Source organism: Nuphar pumila, chromosome 13, assembly GCF_984573655.1.
Source record: "Nuphar pumila chromosome 13, dmNupPumi1.hap1.1, whole genome shotgun sequence".
NCBI lineage: Eukaryota > Viridiplantae > Streptophyta > Magnoliopsida > Nymphaeales > Nymphaeaceae > Nuphar > Nuphar pumila.
In genome coordinates, this window is record NC_143261.1 from 68060327 (window position 1) to 68083398 (window position 23072).

The 23072-nt window shown below is 36.1% G+C and overlaps 1 protein-coding gene across 1 annotated transcript in view; it reads left to right on the forward strand.

Moving 5' to 3' along the window:
• Positions 1 to 22444, forward strand: part of LOC149818598 (RING-H2 finger protein ATL48-like) — an 82702-nt gene extending 60258 nt beyond the window's left edge. Inside the window, exon 2 of the mRNA XM_089985985.1 lies at positions 22002 to 22444. Within this exon, the coding sequence (XP_089842111.1) occupies positions 22002 to 22162 (161 nt within the window). The 3' untranslated portion in view covers positions 22163 to 22444. The remainder of the gene's footprint in view (positions 1 to 22001) is intronic.
• Positions 22445 to 23072: the final 628 nt, after the last annotated feature.

Consider the following 23072-nt stretch of genomic DNA (forward strand, 5'->3'; position numbering starts at 1 on the left):
CTCATACTCCTCAACAAAATGGGGTTGCAGAGAGGAAACATAGGCATATTGTCGAGAGCGCGATGAGCATGCTACATGATAGCAATGTGCCCGTTAGTCTCTGGACAGAAGTTTTTCACACATCTGTTCATATCATAAATCGTCTTCTTATGGCACTTTTGGATCGGAAATCTCCCTATTATACTTTATTCGGGCAACATCCCTCTTATGATGAGCTGCGTGTTTTTGGTTGTGTATGTTATGTACATGTTGATTCATCTCTGCGGAATAAGTTTCAGGACAAGGTTGTCAAGTGCAGATTTGTTGGGTATGCAGATGAATACAAAGGTTATCGATGCTATGACCCTACTACAAAACGTATTAGGACCTCCAGAAATGTTGTTTTTGACGAACGAAATTTTCAGGTTAATGACTCTGCAACGTTGCCATCTCGAGAATTAGAAGTATATGATCCATGGATGAGCGCAGATCTTTTTGCTAATACTGGAGAAACATGTCAGACAAATTGTCCTCCCTTCAGCTTGAGTAGGGAATTGAATGACTCACAGATGCATGTTGAATTATCTCCAATTGAGTCTCCAGCTCAGCCACCCCCAGTAGAACGCTTCTCTGGACAGATATATACTAGACGGGACAAAAATACAGAGCCGAGGAATGTGGAAAGCATCGCCAATGATTCGGCTCAAAGGCCGTCACGCATTAAGCATCCTATTCAACGATGGGTGAGTTATGAGACCTTCTCCCTTGATTTCCAGTTGTTTATGTCTCAGCTCACAAAACAGGATGAACCCATTTGTTTTAATCAAGCTCTTCAATCCTGTCATTGGACTGAAGCTATGAATGAAGAAATGAAAGCTCTTCATGAATGCCAGACTTGGGAAATAGTCCCTCGGCCAGAAGGAAAGAATGTAGTTGGCTCCAAATGGGTTTATAAAACAAAGTATAAGCCTGAAGGAAGTATTGACAGATATAAGACGCGACTTGTTGCTCGAGGATTCACACAACAATATGGTGAAGACTACGATGAAACTTTTAGTTCGGTAGTCAAAATGGGTACTATTTGTGTCATCATATCCCTAGCAGTCGATCGAGGTTGGAGCCTTAGCCAGATGGATGTTAAAAATGCATTTTTGCATGGAATTTTAAAGGAAGAAGTGTATATGGAGCAACCTACTGGTTATGCCGAGAAGGATCCTACTGCCTGGGTGTGCAAACTAAGGAAATCTCTGTATGGGTTGAAACAAGCGTCTCGTTCCTGGTTTGAAAGTTTCTCTATGCAAATTCAGAGTTATGGTTTTAGAAGATGCTCTCTGGATCACTCACTTTTTATTTACCAAAAGGCAGACATTGTTATACTTCTTCTTATATATGTTGATGACATTGTGATCACTGGGAGTTCAGATAATCATGTGCAAGATGTGAAACAGTTTTTAATGAAAACTTTCAAGATGAAAGATTTAGGGGAGTTGAGGTACTTTCTTGGTGTGGAAGTTGACAGACAACAAGACACATTGACACTCATGCAACAAAAATACACTCTTGACCTTCTGGAAAGAGCCGGGATGACGAATTGTAAACCAATCAGTACTCCTAGTGTATTACATCAAAGGCTGAGCTCTGAAGATGGTCATCCTTGTGTCAACCCTACAACGTATAGAAGTCTCGTGGGGATGTTACAGTACTTGACCTTTACCAGACCTGATATAGTTTATGTTGTCAATCAGGTATCCCAGTTTATGCATGCTCCAACGGAGGGTCATATGGAAGCTGTGAAGCGCATTCTACGCTATTTAAAAGGAACTATAGGAGACGAACTTGTTTATCGCAAGAACGATAATCTGCATAGAGGACATGAACTCATCACTTATACAGACGCAGATTGGGCAGGGGATCCAGATGAGAGACGATCTGTCTCTGGATATTGTGTTTATATTGGACACAATTTAGTATCCTGGAGCAGCAGAAAACAAAAGGCAGTGGCACGATCGAGTACAGAGACTGAATACAGATCGATGGCTGCAGGCACGGCAGAAGCCACATGGATTAGACACTTATTGAGTGATCTTGGGGAGACAATTATTCAATCTTTTCTTCTGTGTGACAATCAAAGCGCAATAAACATTGCATGTAATCCTATCCAGCATAGCAGAACGAAGCACATTGAGATTGATCAACATTTCATAAGGCAGAAAGTCGAGATGAAGGAGATAGAACTACATCATGTTCGAACAGAAGATCAAGTGGCAGACTTGTTTACCAAGGGGTTAACAGGACGCCAATTTTGGCTATTGAAGAGCAAGTTGTACATGATCCAAAATCACGTACAACTTGAGGGAGGGTGTTAAAATATATAGCTTGCGTATGGATCTGGATCCAGATCCATACGCATGGTATGTTAATATAACACATGCTGTATATTTCTCATTAATGGCATCCTTGTAATATCACTGATATTACAAGGATAGTTGTATAACTGTTGATTTATTTATATATTGATTAGGGCTTGGAGGTCGTGCATCTCATTGCTGCCCCAACCATTGTGCTCTCTCTCTCTCTCTGTGTGTGTGTGTGTGTGTGTGTCCTGTAGATGCTATACCAGCCAGATCTCAAAACTTTCAGGATCTGCTAAAGAAGTGCCATCATTGGGGTTACCTCCCCAATCAGAGTCAGTATAAGCAAGTAAAGTAAGAGGTGAAGAAGAGGGTAAGAATAATCTTTTTGTTATGGTGCTTTTCAAATATCTGATAATTCTCATGACTGCGGCCATGTGAATGGTGGAGGGAGTCGTCTGAAAATTGGCTTGCACTATGAACCACATGAGAAATATCGGGCCTGGTGATAGATAAAAATGTTAGTGACCCAATCATTTGACGATAAGGTGTGGGATCTGCTAAAGGAGTGCCATCACTGACTCTCATCTTGGCGTTGATCACTTATAGAGTCTCCACCTTCTTGTCATCTGTCAGCCTAGACCGATCAATAATGTCGGAGGCAAGCTTCATCTGAGAGAGAACATACCTCTTGGGGGAGTATGCTGTTAAAAAAAAAAAAAAATATATATATATATATATATATATATATATATATATATATATATATATATATATATATATATACCCGATAAAGGGTATTTTTGTAATTCTGCCCATTAGGGGCATTTTAGTCTTTTTACATGTATTTTATTTTCCATTTTCTTTTTTCTTTTTTCTTTTTCATTTATTGTAAAATGCAATTAATGCATTGCATTGGGGGTCCCAACCAAAGGAGTCGTTGGACCCCCAACGGTCACAAATGTGATCATTGGGGGCCCAACGAGTCCCCTTTGGGCCTCCCAAGGTCTTCTCTCTCTCTCACTTTTTCTCACTCTCTCCCTCTCTCCTTTGTGTATAAATACAGGGGCATTCCCTCCATGTAATGTGTGGCTTTTCAAGCCCTCATTCAATAAAGTTCATATATTTTTTGTGTTGCCTCTTTGAAGGCTTCTTGTGTTGTCCCTTAGTGGACTATTTCTATATTCCCTATTGTGGGTTTAGGTTTGAGTTTGTCTATTCATTGGACCGTGTGAATGCATTAAGCATTCTTGTTTTACCTTTCCGCATACTTTCTTACATGGTATCAAAGCAAGGTTATAATCAAGCTAGTCCTTCGGTGCATCGAGAAACGTGATATTAAAAAAAAAATTGAAAAAGCGGTGAAGTTTTTGTTACCTCTTTTCTTTCTCTAAGTTTTGATGAAGCGTTTGTTATCTCTTATCTCTCTTCCTTCTACTTGGAATTACTTGGTATGTATTCCTACACTTTTCAAGTATTTAGCCCATGCATTACGCATTAGAAAACACTTGTTTTTTCTCTACCATTGAATATATATACATATATATATGTAAATATATATATATACATATATACACATATATACATATATTTTGCATGATAAAAAAAAAGGAAATGTATGATTTTTTCTAAAATAGTATTTTAACCATCATTGAACTTGTTTAAGGAAACTAGATATATGTAGTATGTTTTGAATCTTGAAGCCTTTTTGAAAATAACTCTAATATATATATATATACATATGTATATATATGTATATATTATAACCATGAATTATTAATTCTAGATGTTTCGTCAATCATTGTCTTATCTTAATGATTTGATAATGATGTCTTATTTTATAAAATATAAACTTGTTTTTCACACACACACACACATATATATATATATATAGTCGTCAAATACAATTTGTATTTCATCCTTGATAGACATGCATGTTCATATTTGAAATTCTCGATTCATTACATGCTTAAAAATGTAAAATTTTATATAATCACTTGCATATATGCTTAAACTTGATTGAAAGCATGTTTATTTTATGAGACTTGTGGCTTTAATTATTGCATGAGTGCTTTTTCTATGAGAATGTATGCACTTAGTCTCTTATATTGTTTCTTTTGCGATACATATGCTTTGGTTCCTTGTTAAAACTCTCTTGTGTCATCTTTTGAAAATATGTATTTTTGTATTACAATTGATAGCATTAAGATGTTCTCAATGTTTGAGAATGGTTCTAGATTTTTCATCTCTAGATTGTCTTGAATACATTTTGATAACCGTTTTGTAATGCTTTTTAAGCATTCTTTTACATAAATAAAATTGTTTATTTATGTGTGTTGTTTCTCTTTTACCCTTTTTATGGGTTTTGCTTAAAATGTCTTTTAGACACCTCCTTTTGCGAAGAGCATTTGTGGAAGACCACCTTTTGCTTCATTACATGATAACTCAATGTTCTCTAAAATGTGATTGCATTATGATTAATGATTTCATAACCTTCTTTTGGCTTCACCCCTTAGTGGGTGTGTACTCGCACTTTATGTGTATGTTTATTGGTTCATTCTTGAACCTATTGCATTCAAAATCATCTTTTTGTGTGGGCTCCATCCCACTTTAATGAGATATTTTCTCTATTTTATGTGTGCCTTTTTGAGCATGTTGTATTGTGTTCATTAAAAGAGAGCTTTCGTGAGCTTCCTCTTCTTACATGATATAGAAATTCCATATGCATTATTTGCTTAATGTTTCGTGATAAGTCTTTTTTGGTATAAATTGAAGAATTGATCATGATTAAGCATAATTCGTGTTTATGCAAAATTGTTGTTATGAGGCATATTGTTGTGATTGATTATATTGGACCTTTGATTTGATTTTTCAAATCGGTCCTCTTTGTAAAATCTTCTATTTGGAAAATGATTCCTTTAAGTGTTTATTGCCTTTTTATGTCATTTATATTTGTCCATCACATGTTATTTAATGCATCATTTGTTTGGCCTTATTATTGTTATATTAGAGATGTTTGTTGAGGTGAGTTATGTGCACCTCGTGTTATGTCATTTTAGATTGTCGACTTGTAGTTTGACTCTAAAATGACTTATGTGATCTCTAATTATGAGTGTGTCACTCGTTTATTTTGGCCATTGATTTTATTATGGATGCTCTTAATTATGTATACATATGATGGATGTCTAAAGTTTGAAACCATAAGTGTTTTAAGATATATTGAAATTGATAATCTGTTAAATGTTTGTCATTACAAGTCTTATTGTCTCAAGTGTCTTCTCCTTTTATGCCTCTTATCTAAGTGTCATCATATGTAGACAAGATATATTGTTCACACCTTTGTGTGTGTTGGTATCCCTTTGTTGGCTTTGTTCTCTTGGTCTAGTAGCTGAACACACTTGTCTTGAGTGTCATTATATGTAGACAAGACACGTTGATTTACACCATTGTGTGTGATTTTAGTCCATGGCATTTGTGTCCTTGTCCTAGTCGCTGAGATGTATGCCCATGGTTGGCTTCTTTCACTCATTTCAAGTGTCATTTTATGTAGACAAAAGATGTATTGTCACACCTTCGTGTGTATTTTAGCCCATGGATGGCTTGATACTCTTGTTCTAGTAGCTAAACATGCTTGATTTTGAGTGTCATTTTATGTAGACAAGAGATGTTTTTAGTCCATGTTGGCGTTTATTCTCTTGTTCTAGTCGTTGATACACTCATTTCAAGTATTATTATATATAGACAAGAGGTGTTTTATACACACCTTTGTGTGTGTCTTTGGCCTTTAATGACATTATGTTTATGTTCTTGTTCTAGTAGCTTATACACTTGATTTATGGGTTTTAGAGGACTAATGAGGTGGTTGCTTGTAGTGGATGAACGATTGTTGAAATTTGCAAAATTTCATTATTAATTTGTTTTTGATCCCCATATATCATATGGGATTTCCTTCTAAATGACTTTTTCTTAATCCTTATTACTTGCAAAGAAAAATATTTATGGATAAAAGGATCATATCATTGATATGCATATTTGAAAATCAATTTTATATCTTGGCATTTAACCTATAAGGGAATTCAAATATTTTGCATATTAAGTGCTTATGATTTTCGGCCACCTAGTGAGTTTATGCATTTGTAAATATTTGAGTGAGAAATTCCTCAATGTATAAGGTTCTCTACTCAAATAATATTCATTCTTGACTCTTGGGTGAATGTTTTTTAATTAGATCATGTCCTTGCAAGTTCATATATGGCATTTGTTTGACATAGAATTTCTTCTCTCTAAGATGTGAGAGAAATCATTAATTCATCTTTTGTTGATAAAATGTCCCCATATTGTTGATTTATGTGTGTTAAACATGCTTTCTTTCGTATGCTCTTATACACATTCCCTTGAGAGCAATTTTTTCTTGTGTGAACATTGTCTTCTTAGATATATTTTTAATACATGAAATTTTTTACTTAATCTTAATACAAATCTCATATTTTGTGTCTTTGTGCACTTGTGAGTGTTCTCCGTGCACACACTTCTTACTTCCAAATATTGATAAAACCTTTTGTAAGAATGCTTTTGGAGGCCTTAGTGCTCACCTATTCTAAGAGATTCAATCTTTTGCATTTGTAGGTGTCTCCTTTGTACCTTTGGGTACTTTTATTCAAGTGTTCTTGGTGTGTCTTTGCACACGTATTCCTTTGTGATGTTGGTGCTTGAAGTGCACATCTTTGAAGGTATTTTTACATGGTTCTTGGAGATATTTTTGTTCAAATGTTCTTAGTGTGGCCTTTGTGCACTTATCTTTCTTCAAGAACTTAGTGTGTTTTATCAATGTTTAAGTTTAATTCGTGTTTTGCATAATACTCAATCGAAATGCATAAAATATCGTTTGAATCATTGTCCTTCTTAATCAATGTTATGGTCTATTATCTATTTTTGATATCTCTTATTTGATTAAGATACAAAGATACTTTTTACTTGGAGTTCTTTTGGCTTGTTCCACAAGATCTTCAAGATGGGATGAATGAAACATCTATAACACATCGTGAAAGGAGCTTGGGGCTGATCATTAAAGACAGTTAAAGGCTTACATTTGCAAAGTTCTTTTATGTGCTATAAAGTTGATGACTTCCATTGAAGATTTTTTTAAGACTTGGAACCCTCCTTTTGTATCTTCAAACTTTTCGTTATCTCCACGCAAAGTTTGAGGGGGGATGTTAAAATATATGTATATATATATATATATATGTATATATATATATATATATGTATATATATATATATATATATATATATATATCATACCCGATAAAGGGTATTTTTGTAATTCTACCCATTAGGGGCATTTTAGTCTTTTTACATGTATTTTATTTTCCTTTTTCATTTTCCTTTTTTATTTTTCATTTATTGTAAAATGCAATTAATGCATTGCATTGGGGTCCCAACCAAAGGAGTCGTTGGACCCCCAACGAGCCCCCTTTGGGCCTCCCAAGGTCTTCTCTCTCTCTCACTTTTTCTCCCTCTCTCCTTTGTGTATAAATATAGGGGGCATTCCCCCTATGTAATGTGTGGCTTTTCAAGCCCTCATTCAATAAAGTTCATATATTTTTTATGTGTTGCCTCTTTGAAGGCTTCTTGTATTGTCCCTTAGTGGACTATTTCTATATTCCCCATTGTGGGTTTGGGTTTGTCCATTTATTGGACCGTGTGAATGTATTAAGCATTCTTGTTTTACCTTTCCGCATACTTTCTTACATATGCAACTTCAAGACATCAAAATTTTCTTTAAGAATATTTTTAATAAGGTCAATACCCTTCTTATCATTACCTGTGATAATCATGTCATCAACATATAATAACAAAATTGTAATGTGCTCATTAGAATTTTTAACGAACAAAGCAGTATCAGTATAACATGAAGAAAAACTATTATCGAGAACTATTTTGCTAAAAAGATCATACCAAGCTTTTGGTGCTTGTTTAAGACTATAGAGAGGTTTATTTAACTTTAGAATATTTTCTTTACCAATTTCAAGACCTGACGGAGGATCCATAAGAACTTCACATAGAGTTCCATTTAAAAATGCATTTTTAACATCAAGTTGATATATCGGCCATTGCTTAATGGAGGTTAAGGCAATTAATGTTCGCACACTAGTCATTCTAGCTACAGGAGCAAACGTTTCTTCATAATCAATCCCATATTCTTGGGCGTAGCCTTTTGCAACCAAACGAGCTTTGTATCTCTCTAGAGATCCATCACATTTGGTTTTGACTTTATATATCCATCTACACCCAATTGCCTTTTTTTCTAATGGTTGATGAATAATGCTCAAGTTTGAGCTTTGTTAAGAGCTTCTAATTCAACTTTCATAGCTTCAATCCAATATGGATGATTTTTAGCTTCTTTAAATGAAGTAGGCTCATGATACAAATGTATTAACATGAGAAGCCTTATAATTAGGTGAGAAAGATTCATAAGATACAATTTTTGTGGTGGCCTACTATTATGAGAAGATCTCCTAGGTGGATCAATAGGTTCTTCTAAGGAGAAGCCTTGGGAATATCTCTCAAGAGCAGGTTGATGTTCATTTCTCAACCGTCGGGTATATACATTTATATCATTAAGGTTCTCATTTTGAGAAACATTACCATGTTGTGGCATATCATTATGATGTGAAATGCCATCACAAGTATTATCGCAAATAATTGCATCAAGAGACTCAATTCTAGGAGCTAGATCAAATAGGAAGGAATAGTCAATGTCTTCTCTAGATGTATGAAAATCAAATCCATTTTGTTTTTCAAGAAAGTTTACATTTCTTGATACATAGAGTTTATTATTTCGAATATCATAGCATCTATAGCCTTTTTGATTTTCACCCTAGTCAATGAATACACATTCAAGAGCTTTGGGTGATAATTTATCTTGTCCTTGAACAAGCACAAAGCATTTACATCCAAATATCCTTAGTCTATTAAAATCTAGAGTAATTTTAAATAATTTTTCAAAAGGTGATACATTTTTTAAAGAAGAAGAGGGCATACGATTGATAAGATATGTTGCGGTAAGAAGAGTTTCGGCCAAAAAATTTTTAGGAACATTTTTAGAGACAAGAAGTGTTCTTGTAGTTTCAATTAAATGCCTATGTTTCCTTTCCTCAAGACCATTTTGTTGTAGAGTTTTAGGACAAGATCGTTGGTGTAAAATTCCATTTGTTTTGAAATAATTTTGAAAATCTTTAGGCATGTATTCATCTCTAGAATCAGATCTAAATATAACTATATTGTTTTGAAATTGATTTTGAATAAGAACATGAAATTTTTTAAAATTAGTGAAGACATCGGATTTGTTTTTAATAATGTATACCCATGTATATCTAGTAAAGTCATCAATAAAAGTAACATAGTAGGAGTAACCCCCTTTGGACATAACGGGTGCCGGCCCCCATACATCGGAATGCACAAGTTCAAAAGGTCTTTTTGACACAAAGTTACTGTGCAAATACGGAAGCGAATGGATCTTTCCAAGAATACAATCATTGCATGTAAATGTATTTGTATTACAAAATTTTTCCAAAAAAGGAAAGAGATAGAACTTGGAAATACTAGGATGTCCAAGCCTCTTATGTCAAGTCTCAATATCTTTGGATTGAACATGATTATAAAATGATTTGGATGGCAACAACAAAAATTCCATATAATAAAGATCCCCTCTTCTATGGCCTTGTCCAATTTGCTTCCCGGACCGAAGATCCTGCACATAGCAATTGGTAGGTGAAAAGTGACATCGCATTCAAAATCGGTAATTTGAGAAACGGAAAAAAGATTTAAATTAAGTTTTGGAATAATTCGGATTTTGGGAACAAAAAAATCTTTGTTTTGGTCATAAGTTTTCTCAAGATTCCCAATGGCTTCAACGTTCAAGGATGTTCCATCGGCAGTGAAAACATAAGATTTGAATTTGTTGAGACTTGGTTTTGACAAAAGTGATGCATTCAGAGTCATATGAAAGGAGGCACCCGAGTCAAGAATCCAAGAGGTCATACATGGGAAGGATGAGATGGCGGCACCGGAAGTGGATGGTGTAGAGGATGATGGAGTGAAAATTATCTTTATGAATTGTTGAAGAATTTCGGTAAGATGAGCAATGGACTCCTTTATGTCTCCATCTTTCTTTGAATCTTCATTCAAAGGAATTTCCCCAACAGAAGCCACCTTTTTAAACCTTGGACAATCCGGACGAATATGGCCTGGTTTATTACAATTATGGCAAATAATTTTTCTTCCTCCACCACCATTATTTTTTAAAAAATGGGGTGGTTTGTATGGCCTTACATTGTTGCCGGGTTTAGACACGGTATGAACTTCATCAACATTATTTTTTAAGGCCAAACGAGTCTCTTCTTGACACAAGTCGGCCAAAATGTCACTTAGAGGAATAAAAGCCCTATGAAGGAGGGATCCTCTTAATTGCTCAAACTCGGGACGAAGCCCATGAATAAATTGGAAAAATCTTTCTTTCTCCATTTGATCTTGCCTCATGGCAATAACACTACCTTCCCATTGTGGTTCGAGAAGAACAAGTTCATCCCATAAAGAAGATAGGGTACTATAATAGTCCCTAATACTCATATCACCTTGCTTGGTTTCTCCTACTTTTTCTTGTAGGAAGAAATGTCTAGCAAGATCTTTTTGAGTGTACATGCCTTTCATAAAGAACCAAGCTTCATTGACTCTCTTAAACTTTGCAAGATTTGCACAAATTTTTAACTCAACATTATTCATGAACCATGCTAAAAATTTAGCATGCTCACTTTCCCAATCTTTCATTTTCGAGAAGTCGAGAATAACTTTCTTTTTTTCTTCTTCATTCAATGTTTTTTCCTCATCCCCTTCAAACTTGGTTAACTTTAATTGTGGTTCTGGAATGGTTCTGCACATAACCCCAAAGTTTTTTACCTTTGAGAAATATTTATTAAGACTGTATCATAAACTGGATCGGGTTTTCCAGTATGGGTTGGGTTCTCTAATGTAACATATAACTTTATGTCTGGGTATCGATTCAAATATTTGGTCCAACCCAATTATTATTTTGTATATATATATACATGAAGTAGGGCACGACTTCTATTGAGGAGTCCCCCTTTGCTGCCGCAACTTTCTCTCTCTCACGCCTCATCCTCACGTTCTACATAGATTCAAGTGGGCCATTCTTACATGGTATCAGAGCCAGGTTTCTGCACGGTGAATCGACTCCGAAGGGCGTGTCCAGCGAGGTCGACACTGCAGGTGTTGTTTCATCCAGGATTATCCAGCGAGATCAACGTCCCAAGTGCTGCTTCTTCCAGGTTTCTCTATCTGCCTTCTTTTCTATTACCGTGCCCCATTTCTGTCTGCATCCTCTTCCATTTCTGCCTGCATCCTCTTTTCTCCTCTCTGTCTAGTCATCGACCTTTTGTTTTCTTCCAAACTATCGGTTCAGATCTGATCATAGATCTGTTCGATCTGATCGCTAGATTAGACCCTGCGTGACTGCTGCCCTCTTTACCTACCTTTTCTTCCTTTTGTTTATCACGTCTGATTTGGATCAGACTGTCGGACCCAAAGGCTATCTGAAGTCCGAATCTGCCCAGACGTGTGTTCTGATATCAGATTTGGTATTAAGCTGAAAACAGTCATATCGACTGTTTTGGATTCATATATTGTGCTTTGGTTGTTGCATATGTTTCATTCAAGTCTGAAATCAAGATCATATCTAATCCAAAGATCAAATCTATTTTATTAGTTGCTGCTTATTCTTCGTCTGGCACTGTCTAATCTAAGTTCACTTCAGATCTGACGTTAATCAGCCTATCACGGTTTGATCTGAGTTCACTTCAGATATGAAGCGAATCAGTTTTAATTTCTTCTCGATCCAAATTCACTCCTTTATTCTTGATTTCTGGTCATTCCTTCCAGATCTAAAATATCAATTCCTTTATTCTTTATTCTTGATTTAATCTGGTCTGAATTTATTTCAGATCTAAAGTCATTCCTTAAGTGTTTGGCAACAGTCAGATACATTCAGTTTACAGTTTAGTTTTCATGGATTCTCCTATCCTGCCATCTAGTTTTCTAGGTCAACTTATCTCAGACAAACTAAGCAACAACAACTATTTGACCTGGAAAAGGCAGATACTGCCTTTCATTAAGAGTCTCGACCTCTATGGACACCTAGATGGAACGATCTCTGCACCACCGGAATTTATTGTGCAGGAAATTGTGGACGATAAGGGAGAGGCTTCTAACAGGTTGATTCGAAATCTTGAATTCACCACTTGAAGAAAACGAGATCAAGCTGTTGTAGCCTACATTACCTCTACTCTTTCGCAAGAGGTTCTTGTAGGTATTCCAGATGAGTGATCAGCAATGGAGTTGTGGGAACAACTTGCGAAGACCTATTCTCAAATCTCAGAGGCAAGAATTATGCATTTGAAGAGGGAGTTTCAACTCCTAAAGAAAGAAAGCATGACTGTTACAGAGTATATGAACAAGGTGAAGATCATCACAGATCAATTGGCTATGGTGGGCTATGTGATTTCTGATAAGGATAAAGTTCAACAAGCGCTAAACGGGCTTGGATCAGATTATCATATGCTAATAACATCTCTCTTGTGTCTTCCTTCACTTCCTAACTTTGAGGATCTTCAGTCAAAATTACTACAATATGAAATTTCCATTAAAGGAGAAGATGTAGGCAACAATTTAGGAAGCCAAGAAGTATTGTTTACAGGGACAAATTCAGGGAGAGGACATGGCCACTTTCGAGGAGGACATGGACAGATAAGAAATAATCAAGGAGGGCGTGGATTGTTGCCCACGCCTAGCATGCCGTTAGGTAGTTTTTCGGGAAATCACAATTTCAAAAATGTTCCAACATGCTATTTGTGCAACAAAAATGGACATATCAAGGCAAATTGTTGGCACAACTCGCAAAACAAAGGGAAAATGAATGTCACAGGGTCATCGATCAAGGGAAAAGCTGGAGGAAATCAATGGGATGAAGACAATATCAAGAGCCTTCTAATATCAGCTTTATCAGGATTGAATTTCAAACAGGGTGATCAGGGAACTTGGTATATTGATTCTGGAGCTGCAACCCACGTGACAGGTGATATTGGTAAGATTTCGAAACCTATCCCTTATCATGGAAATACAAGTATTAAAACTGGAGATGAAGCTCTCCATCTAATAACTTACACTGGAAACGTGAATATTCCTCTTTCCGATGGTTCCCTAAAATTGTCCAATGTTTTTCATTCTCCTAATATTGTCAAAATATCATTTCTGTTTCTAAATTGGTTGATGACATTCATTCTTGCATCGAATTTACTCCTGTCTGTGTCAAGGATCCACTCACGAAGAAGATGCTCATTGAGGGAGAGCGAAAGGGAAATATGTATATCCTCAAAGAGGCTTCTTCACCTGTTCGTAGAGCTGGATCAAAATCGTCCATTGGTCAACCATTCAAATTGGATTCATCTAAGAACTGTTTGAGTTTGTCTTCGTATAATAAGCCAAATATTCGGCATTGTCGTTTGGGTCATTGTAATAATTCTTCTATTGAGAAACTGGTGTCGAGCGGTCTTATTTCAAGGTCAAGTCCGTATAATAAGGTTGATGGTTTCCTTTGTTCTAGTTGTCAGTTGTGTAAGAGTCATGTACTTCCCTTCAATTCAATAAATGAAAGAACTTCTTTTCCTTTTGAACTTATTCATTCTGATGTTTGGGGACCTGCTCCACAACCCTCTTTGTCTGACAGTCGCTACTATGTCACATTCATTGATAATTATTCCAGATATACTTGGATTTATTTTATGAAATACAAATCTGAGGTATTCAAATTCTTTCGTTTATTTCATGCTCTTGTTGTCAATCAATTCCCAACAAGTATTCAACAATTTCAGTGTGACAGAGGGGGAGAGTATCTATCAAAGGAATTTATTGAATTTCTTTAAAACAACGGGATAAGGCGTAGAATATCTTGCCCACACACACCACAACAAAATGGGGTTACGGAAAAAAAATATCGTCATATTGTTGAAAGTGCCCTAAGTATGCTGCATGACACCCATATTCCTTTAAGTTTTTGGACAAAAGCTTTCCACTCTACGGTTTATGTAATAAATCGTTTACCGATGAGAATGTTGAATAATTTGACTCCTTATTTCGTGTTGTTTGGTACCCAACCTCAATATAGTCAACTACGAGTGTTTGGATGTGGATGCTATGTTCACATTGACAGTTTCCAACGTAACAAATTTCAGGATAAAGCTTGTAGATGCAGCTTTGTTGGGTATGCTGAAGAGTATAAAGGATATTGATACTATGATCCAGACACTCGACACATTAAAATCTCACGAAACGTTGTCTTTGATGAGAGCAATGTTCAGATCTTGAACAAAGAAGCGAGGGTTACTAAGGAGGAAGAAAGCTATCAACCATTAGCGAATGAATTATTTGATCAGCTAGAGATGGATAACTATGCTCCATGTCACACAGTGATAGATGAGTCTGAGCCGATGGAAACCAATGCAGAACCTAGTGGGAACGTGTTGACAGTTGCTTAGGGATCTACTGTGCCTCCCATCGCAGAAGAAACCCTGACACCTGGTACTGCTTGTCCAGGTGATAGAAGATTCAAAGGGGCAGTATATGCCAGGAGAAGGGATACACCCTACATAACTGAGCAGGTCAAACGTTCGGAAAGGATCAGACACCCTATTGAAAGATGGGTAAGCTATGAGAATTTTTCCACAAAAATGCAGTTATTTGTTGCACAGGTTGAAAAACAAGGAGAACCCATCGATTTCTCAGCCTCCTTGTCATCAAAATGGGCAGATGCTATGAATGAAGAAATGGGAGCCTTGCATGAATGTAGGACCTGGGAAATAGTTCCTAGACCTCTGGATAAGAATGTTGTAGGGTCTAAGTGGGTATATAAAATCAAGTACAAACCTGACGGATCTATTGAAAGATATAAGGCAAGACTAGTTGCTGAAGGCTTCACACAAGCATATGGAGAAGACTATGACGAGACCTTTAGTCCAGTTCTAAAAATGGGAACCATTCGACTTGTGTTATCCTTGGCGGTTCAGCATGGATGGTCTCTAAGTCAACTTGAAGTTAAAAATGCATTCTTAAATGGTGATCTAAAGGAGGAAGTTTACATGGAGCAACCTCTTGGTTATGTAGAAAACAATCCTGAGACACATGTTTGCAGGTTGCGACGAGCTATTTATGGACTAAAACAAGCATCTCGGTCATGGTTTGACAGTTTCTCCATTGAAGTACAATGATATGGATTCGTCCGATCTCAACTTGATCATTCATTGTTCATTTTTCGAGAACACCAGGTCAGCACCTTACTTCTCATATATGTAGATGACATTATTATTACAGTAAGTTCTTGTAAGCATATAGAGGCTACAAAGATCCTATTAAGCCAAAAGTTCAAGATGAAGGACCTGGGTGTCCTACGATATTTTTTTGGGGTTGAAGTGGATCGACAAAATACTAGCCTCTTGTTGACCCAACACAAGTACACTCTAGATCTTTTGGAGAAGTCAGGAATGAAGAACTGCAAACCATTGAATACTCCTAGCATGCTAAACCATAAACTCAGTGCTCAAGATGGGGAGATCTATGAGGACCCGAAATATTATCGTCACTTAGTTGGGATGCTTCAATATCTTACTTTTACGAGGCCGGATATTGTATATGCAATGAATCAAGTCTCTCAGTTCATGCACGATCCACGTACAAAACACATGAATGCAATTAAAAGAATTCTTCGGTACTTGAAGGGTACTCTTGGAAATGAGCTTGTTTATCGTCAATCAAAGGCAAAAGGAGAACATAGACAACTAGAAGTGTATGCAGATGCAGATTGGGCAGGAGATCCAGACGATAGAAAGTCAGTCTCTGGGTATTGTGCGTATGTTGATGAAAACTTAATAGCATGGAGTAGCCGGAAGCAACGTGTTGTTGCGCGTTCAAGTACAGAAGCTGAGTACCGATCCATGGCCTTTGCCACTGCCGAAGTTACATGGTTAACACATTTATTAACAGAGATAAGAGAAAACGTGAAGGTTGCGAATCTGTTTTGCGATAATCAAAGTGCCATTCAAATTGCTTTCAATCCTATCCACCATAGTCGAACGAAACACATAGAGATCGATCAACATTTTGTCCGACAGATGGTAGAGGACAAAGAAGTTATTCCAGTCTATTTACCAACAAAAGATCAAGTTGCTGATCTACTTACCAAAGGACTTACGAGTGCGCGGTTTTGGTATCTCAAAGGCAAGTTGTCCATAGGCAAGTTGTCCATGGTACAGGACCATGCACAACTTGAGGGAGGGTATTAAGACTGTATCATAAACTGGATCGGGTTTTCCAGTGTGGGCTGGGTTCTCTAATGTAACATGTAACTTTATGTCTGGGTATGGATCCAAATATTTGGTCCAACCCAATTATTATTTTGTATATATATATATATATATATATATATATATATATATATATATATATATATATATATATATATATATGTACATGAAGTAGGGCACGACTTTTATTGAGGAGTCCCCCTTTGCTGCCGCAACTCTCTCTCTCTCTCACGCCTCATCCTCACGTTCTACATAGATTCAAGTGGGCCATTCTTACAATATTTTCCATAACGACTGCCCACATACGATAATTGGTCCTATCTAACTTAAATGAGAGGTCGATTTTGGCGTCTTTGTTAGCCATTTAGAGAAAAAGAGTTTGAAAGCAAAAGAGAGGAGAGATATTACTTAACAAAAGAGGATCTGATGAAGCTTTCACAACCAAGGCTTTGATACCATGTAATGAAGTGCCGAATAAGAGGAGCGATGTCTCCAAGAGCAAACAAGAGAGCATGCACATACACAAATAGCTACTAATGAGCAAAAGTACAACAAAACCACAAAAGTGGCAAAACACCCAAAAGAAGAGGAAAAATATATTCCACTCAAGAAGGCTTCAAAGAAGCATACAATACAATGGGGGAAAACCCCTTTATTTATAGACAAAAGTGGAGGCCTTGGAAGGGCTCCTAGAGGGACGTTGGAGCCCTTCCAACGGTGATAAATATGATCGTTTTGGATGCTCCAACGTCCTTCTAGGAGGGCCTTTCCAAGGTGAAAAAGAAAAAGAATAAGAAAAAAAAAAGAAAAAAAAGAAAAAGAAAAAAGGAGGAAAAGGAAAAAAAGGAAAATCACAATATGCATGAAAAATGTAAAAAAACTATTTTACCCCTAGTGAGTATTTATAAAAGAAGTATATATTTATATATGTAGATAGACACATAGACATATATATATGTAATATATATGTGTATGTGTCATAATCTATATATATATATAGATATATATGTATAACATATTTTAACATAATGATCGTGTCATCAACATAAAGAAGCAATACATTGATACATGCATTAGATTTCTTAACAAACATATCAGTGTCAGTATGACAAGATTTAAACCCAAGTTTAATCATTACAGAACTGAACCTATCATACTAGGTTTTAAGAGTCTGTTTCAACCCATATAAAACTTTTCTTAAATAAAGGACTTTTTTGGATGAAAACTCATATTCAGGAGGTGAATCCATATAAACTTTCTCTTTAAATTCTTCATTTAAAGACATTTTTTATGTTCTTTTGATAAATGGCCCATCCCTTGACAACATCTACAACTATAAGAGTTCTAATAGAAGTCATCTTAGCAACGAGTGTAAAAGTTTCATCATAATTTATACCATATTCTTGAGAGTAACCTTTAACCACTAATTTCGCCTTGTATCTTTCTAAAGACTCATTATTTTTAGTCTTAACTTTGTAAACTCATCTACAACCTATGTTTTTTTTCTTTTGGTAAAACTTTTATTTCACAAGTTTTAGATTTCTCAAGTGCCTCTAATTCATTATTAATAGCTCCTATCCATTCATGTTAATTTTTGGCTTGATTATATGTGGTTGGCTTAAAATAGGACAAAATCTTAGCTAGACCTATATTGGGGAGAAAATGATTCATATGATACAAATTTGTCAAGAGGTCTAGAAATCCTGTCAGATTTTCTCAAGGTACTTTGTGTAATGAAATGAGAAATAGGGTGCAAGAGAATGCCTCTTATGGGCTTACAAGAACACAATATCAAATAACAGTCTATATTGTAGGCAATCATACATTTCATGAGCGAACCAAACACATCGAAATGGATTGCCATTATATTAGAGAAGAATTCTTGAAGAAGACCATTACACTTCACCAAAGCGCTTTCGTCTCTAAGATTTCAATTTCTCCTTGGCAAACTCTTGGTTGTCACACCGTGAGTTTGAAGGGGGTTTGTTAGAAATGTTCATGTTTCTATGTAACACACACACACACATATATATATTATATATATATATATATATATATATATATATATATATAGAGAGAGAGAGAGAGAGAGAGAGAGAGAGAGAGAGAGAGACATATTTATGTGTTCATATTACATGTATATATTAATTTTTACTTGTAATACGAAATACCCTTTATGTGTATTTTGGTAATTTTATTATGTAATAGTCCTATCCTTTAGGGACAAAACAATCTTTTTACACTATGTACATGTAATAGGCTCTACCCTTTAGAGGCAGAACTAACATTTTTTTTGTCTTTTAGTCAATATAGCTATTGAGAATCTCCAATAACCATATTTTGTTTTATCTTTTAGTTAATATAGCTGTTGGGAATCTCCAACAACTATATTCAGTTTTGTGTTTTAGTCAATATAGCTGCAGAGAATCTCCAACGACTATATTTCTAGCTGTTGGGGCCTTTCTCAACAACTAAATGTGTCCTCTTGGCCCTCTTGTTTGAATATAAATAGGGACCTCTTGTTCCATTAGATGTTATGCATTTTTCTAATGCATGTTTTGTGCATTCCTCCATCAAATATATATTATTTTTTATATGTGCTCTCTTCCCACCGCCTGGCCGACCAGGTTTGGGCAGTGGGGCCCTATATTGCTGCCTAGGCATCGCCTAAACTGAAATCGCTTAGGCTTTTTATTTTTTGAAGACATCATTTGTTTTCTTCTTCCAGAAGAAGAAGACTTGTTATTTGTCTATTGCATGTATTATGTCTATTGTCGAGAAGAAGAAGAATGGTTGACAAATCTTTTTAACTTGATTTGGCGAACAATTAAGATGCCTAATGAGTGGAGGAAGAGTACTTTGGTGCCTTTATATAAGAATAAGGGTGATATACAAGATTGCACAAACTATCGTGGTATAAAACTCATGAGTCATACTATGAAACTTTGGGAGAGGGTGATTGAGTCTAGGTTGAGGAAGGTTGTCATGATATCGGAGAATCAATTTGGTTTTATGCCTGGAAGATCAACTATGGAAGCTATACATCTTCTTAGACAACTTATTGAAAGATATAGAGAGATGAACAAAGATTTGCATATGGTTTTTATTGATTTAGAGAAGGCATACGATAGAGTACCTAGGGACGTTCTCTGGTGGACAATGATGAAAAAAGGTGTTTCTCTCAAGTACATTAGTATAATTAAAGATATGTATGAAGGAGTAGTAACCAATGTCCGCACTTGTGGCGGGGTGACAACCAATTTTCCGATAACGGTTGGGTTACATCAAGGATCTGCTTTAAGCCCTTTCCTATTTGCGATAGTGATGGATGAACTTACGAGATCAATTCAAGAAAATGTACCGTGGTGTATGTTGTTTGCTGATGATATTGTTTTGATTGATGAGTCTAGAGCTGGGGTTAATGCTAAGTTAGAATTATGGAGACAGACATTGGAAGCTAGAGGTTTTAAGTTGAGTAAGAGTAAGACTGAATATATGGAATGTCGGTTTAGTAAGCAACGAAGTAGTGATGGGAGTGTAGTGAAGCTTGGTGAGCAAGATATACCGGTGAATGATTATTTCAAATATTTGGGATCCATCATTCAAAAGTATGGAGAAATTGATGGAGATGTAAATCATAGGATAAAGGTTGGGTGAATGAAATGGAAAAGTGCTACTGGAGTGCTGTGCGATCGTAGAATGCCATTGCGGTTGAAGGGAAAGTTTTATAGGACGACTATTAGACCCGCTTTACTATATGGTACGGAATGTTGGGCTGCCAAGAGACATCATATTCAAAAAATGAGTGTAGCTGAGATGCGGATGCTTAGATGGATGTGTGGAAATACAATAAAAGATAAGATTCGGAATGAAGAGATACGTAAGAAGGTAGGTGTTGCACCCATTGAAAATAAGATGCGAGAGAATCGTTTACGGTGGTTTGGACATATTCGGCGAAGGCCTAATGATGCTCCAGTTAGAAGGTTGGAGAAATGGGAAAATATATTAGTTAAAAGAGGTCGGGGTAGGCCTAGGAAGACTTGGATGGAGATGATAGGAAAGGATATGAATGCTTTGAACCTCACCGAGGACATGGCGTTGGATAGAAATGATTGGAGGAAAAGGATTCATGTGGAAGACCCAAAATGAATTTCTTTTTGGTTCATATCGCTGACCCCAATTGTTTTGGGATGAAGGCGTAGTTGTTGTTGTTGTTGTTTTGTCGAGAAGAAGAAGAAGAAGAAGAAGAAGAAGAAGGAGAAGGAGAAGGAGAAGAAGGAGAAGGAGAAGGAGAAGGAGAAGGAGAAGAAGGAGAAGGAGAAGGAGAAGGGGGAGGAGGAGAAGAAGAAGAAGAAGAAGAAGAAGAAGAAGAAGAAGGCGAAAGAAGGAGGAGGAGAAGAAGAAGGAGCAGAAGGAGAAGGAGGAGGAGGACAAGGAAAAGAAGGAGAAGGAGGAGAAGAAGTAGGAGGAGGAGGAGGAGGAGGAGAAGAAGAAGAAGAAGAAGAAGAAGAAGGAGAAGAAGGAGCATAAGAAGAAGAAGAAGAAGAAGAAGAAGAAGAAGAAGAAGAAGAAGAAGAAAAAGAAGAAGAAGAAGAAGGAGGAGGAGGAGGAGGAGGAGGAGGAGGAGGAGAAGGAGAAGGAGAAGGAGAAGGAGAAGGAGAAGGCGTTATTTATCTATTGCTTGTATTATGTTTATTATTGAGAAGAAGAAGAAGAAGAGAAAACATTATTTGTCTATTGCTTGTATTATATCTATTGTTGTTGTTAATTTGTTTGTATACATAATTTTATTTTTTGTGTATTGTTCATTTACATTGTTAGTTGTATGCTTTTTTTATTCAAATTGTTAATTTATTCTTAATTTTTTTGAGCAGGTTAAGGTTATGTAATATAATTGCTTTACAGTGTTAAACTACATTATTGTCTATTGCTTATTGTTGATTGATTTTATGTTGTATACATGTATTTTATTATGGCTTTTTTAATTTTTTTTATTTGGGGTACCACCTAGGCCCCACCTAGGCCATTTTAGGGGCTTACTCCGTAAGCTTCACCTAGCACCTATGACAACTAAGGTCTATTTATTCTTTGTGTTTTCACCACATGAACAAAGTTATTAAGGCAATTTGGCTTCATTGGTAGTTCAAGAAGTGATAATGTAGGAGGTGGTATTTTTTCTAAAGCATTAAAGGTAATAATGTAAAGAACTTTGGCTTTGTTATTAATGATTTTAGTTTTGCAGGTGCGCTTTTAACTGCTGGAGTTCTAACAGCAGGCTTGATTAGTTTCCGACAAGGAAACTCTAAGCTTGGTCAGAAACTGATGCAAGCCCGTGTGGTCGCCCAGGGTGCTACTGTCGCACTAATGCTTGGTACTGCATACTACTACGGTGGCAAATTTTAATCAATTTGACATTGGGTTAACTGATTTTTAAGATGCCTGTACCACATCGTCATTCATTCTCTTACTGAAATCTTAGAAAACGGAAGCAAATCATCAACATCTGTAACAAATGGTCTGACACTAGAATGGGTGGATCCCATGGTTGCAATTTCTTTTCAATAGGGTTCACATAAATGTATTTGGGTAATAATCCAGAAAAGGAACATAGTTTTTATTTTCTTACATTGCATGTCACCCAAACATATACCAAAAGAATGTATGTATGGTTCATGCTTTTGCTAACGTTAAGTGCTGTAGCTATTACTCTGTCAGCAGAATGCTCTTGAATACTTCTTGTCATTGGCACTTGATCTACAAATGCATTATACACGTTTTATCTTATGCATGTGATTTATTTTCTGAGTGGTCATTTTCATTGGTGGCCTACTTAATATTAGTGATAATGGTACCACTGTGTGTGATGTAATGGACAGAGTCCATCACATGCATCCAATGAAACTTGCTGTTGAATTATTGATACCCAATCATTCTGTTGCACATTTGGCAAAGTTTTGATTTTGACTACACACAAGAAACAGTGAAGGATATTGGATAGTGTTATCTAGTCAAATCAAGGATCCATTCTAATGATTCAACTAGTTTGCTACCCATTCACGTTATTTGTTAGCATTTATCATTCTACGTTGGTTGGTTTTGGCATACTATCAGGCCCTTAAGAAAGAGAATGATATATATTAGATAAAAGGCTATTTTTCAAACTTACCCAGCCTTTAATGGAGTTCATGCGTTGATCATGTTTTCTTGCGTAACAAAATTTGAAATACCATAGTAGTTTCGTACCAATTTTCACCTTTACGGGCAATTGAATAATCTGTGTAAATTTTTAGATGTATGCATCTCTATACCTCGA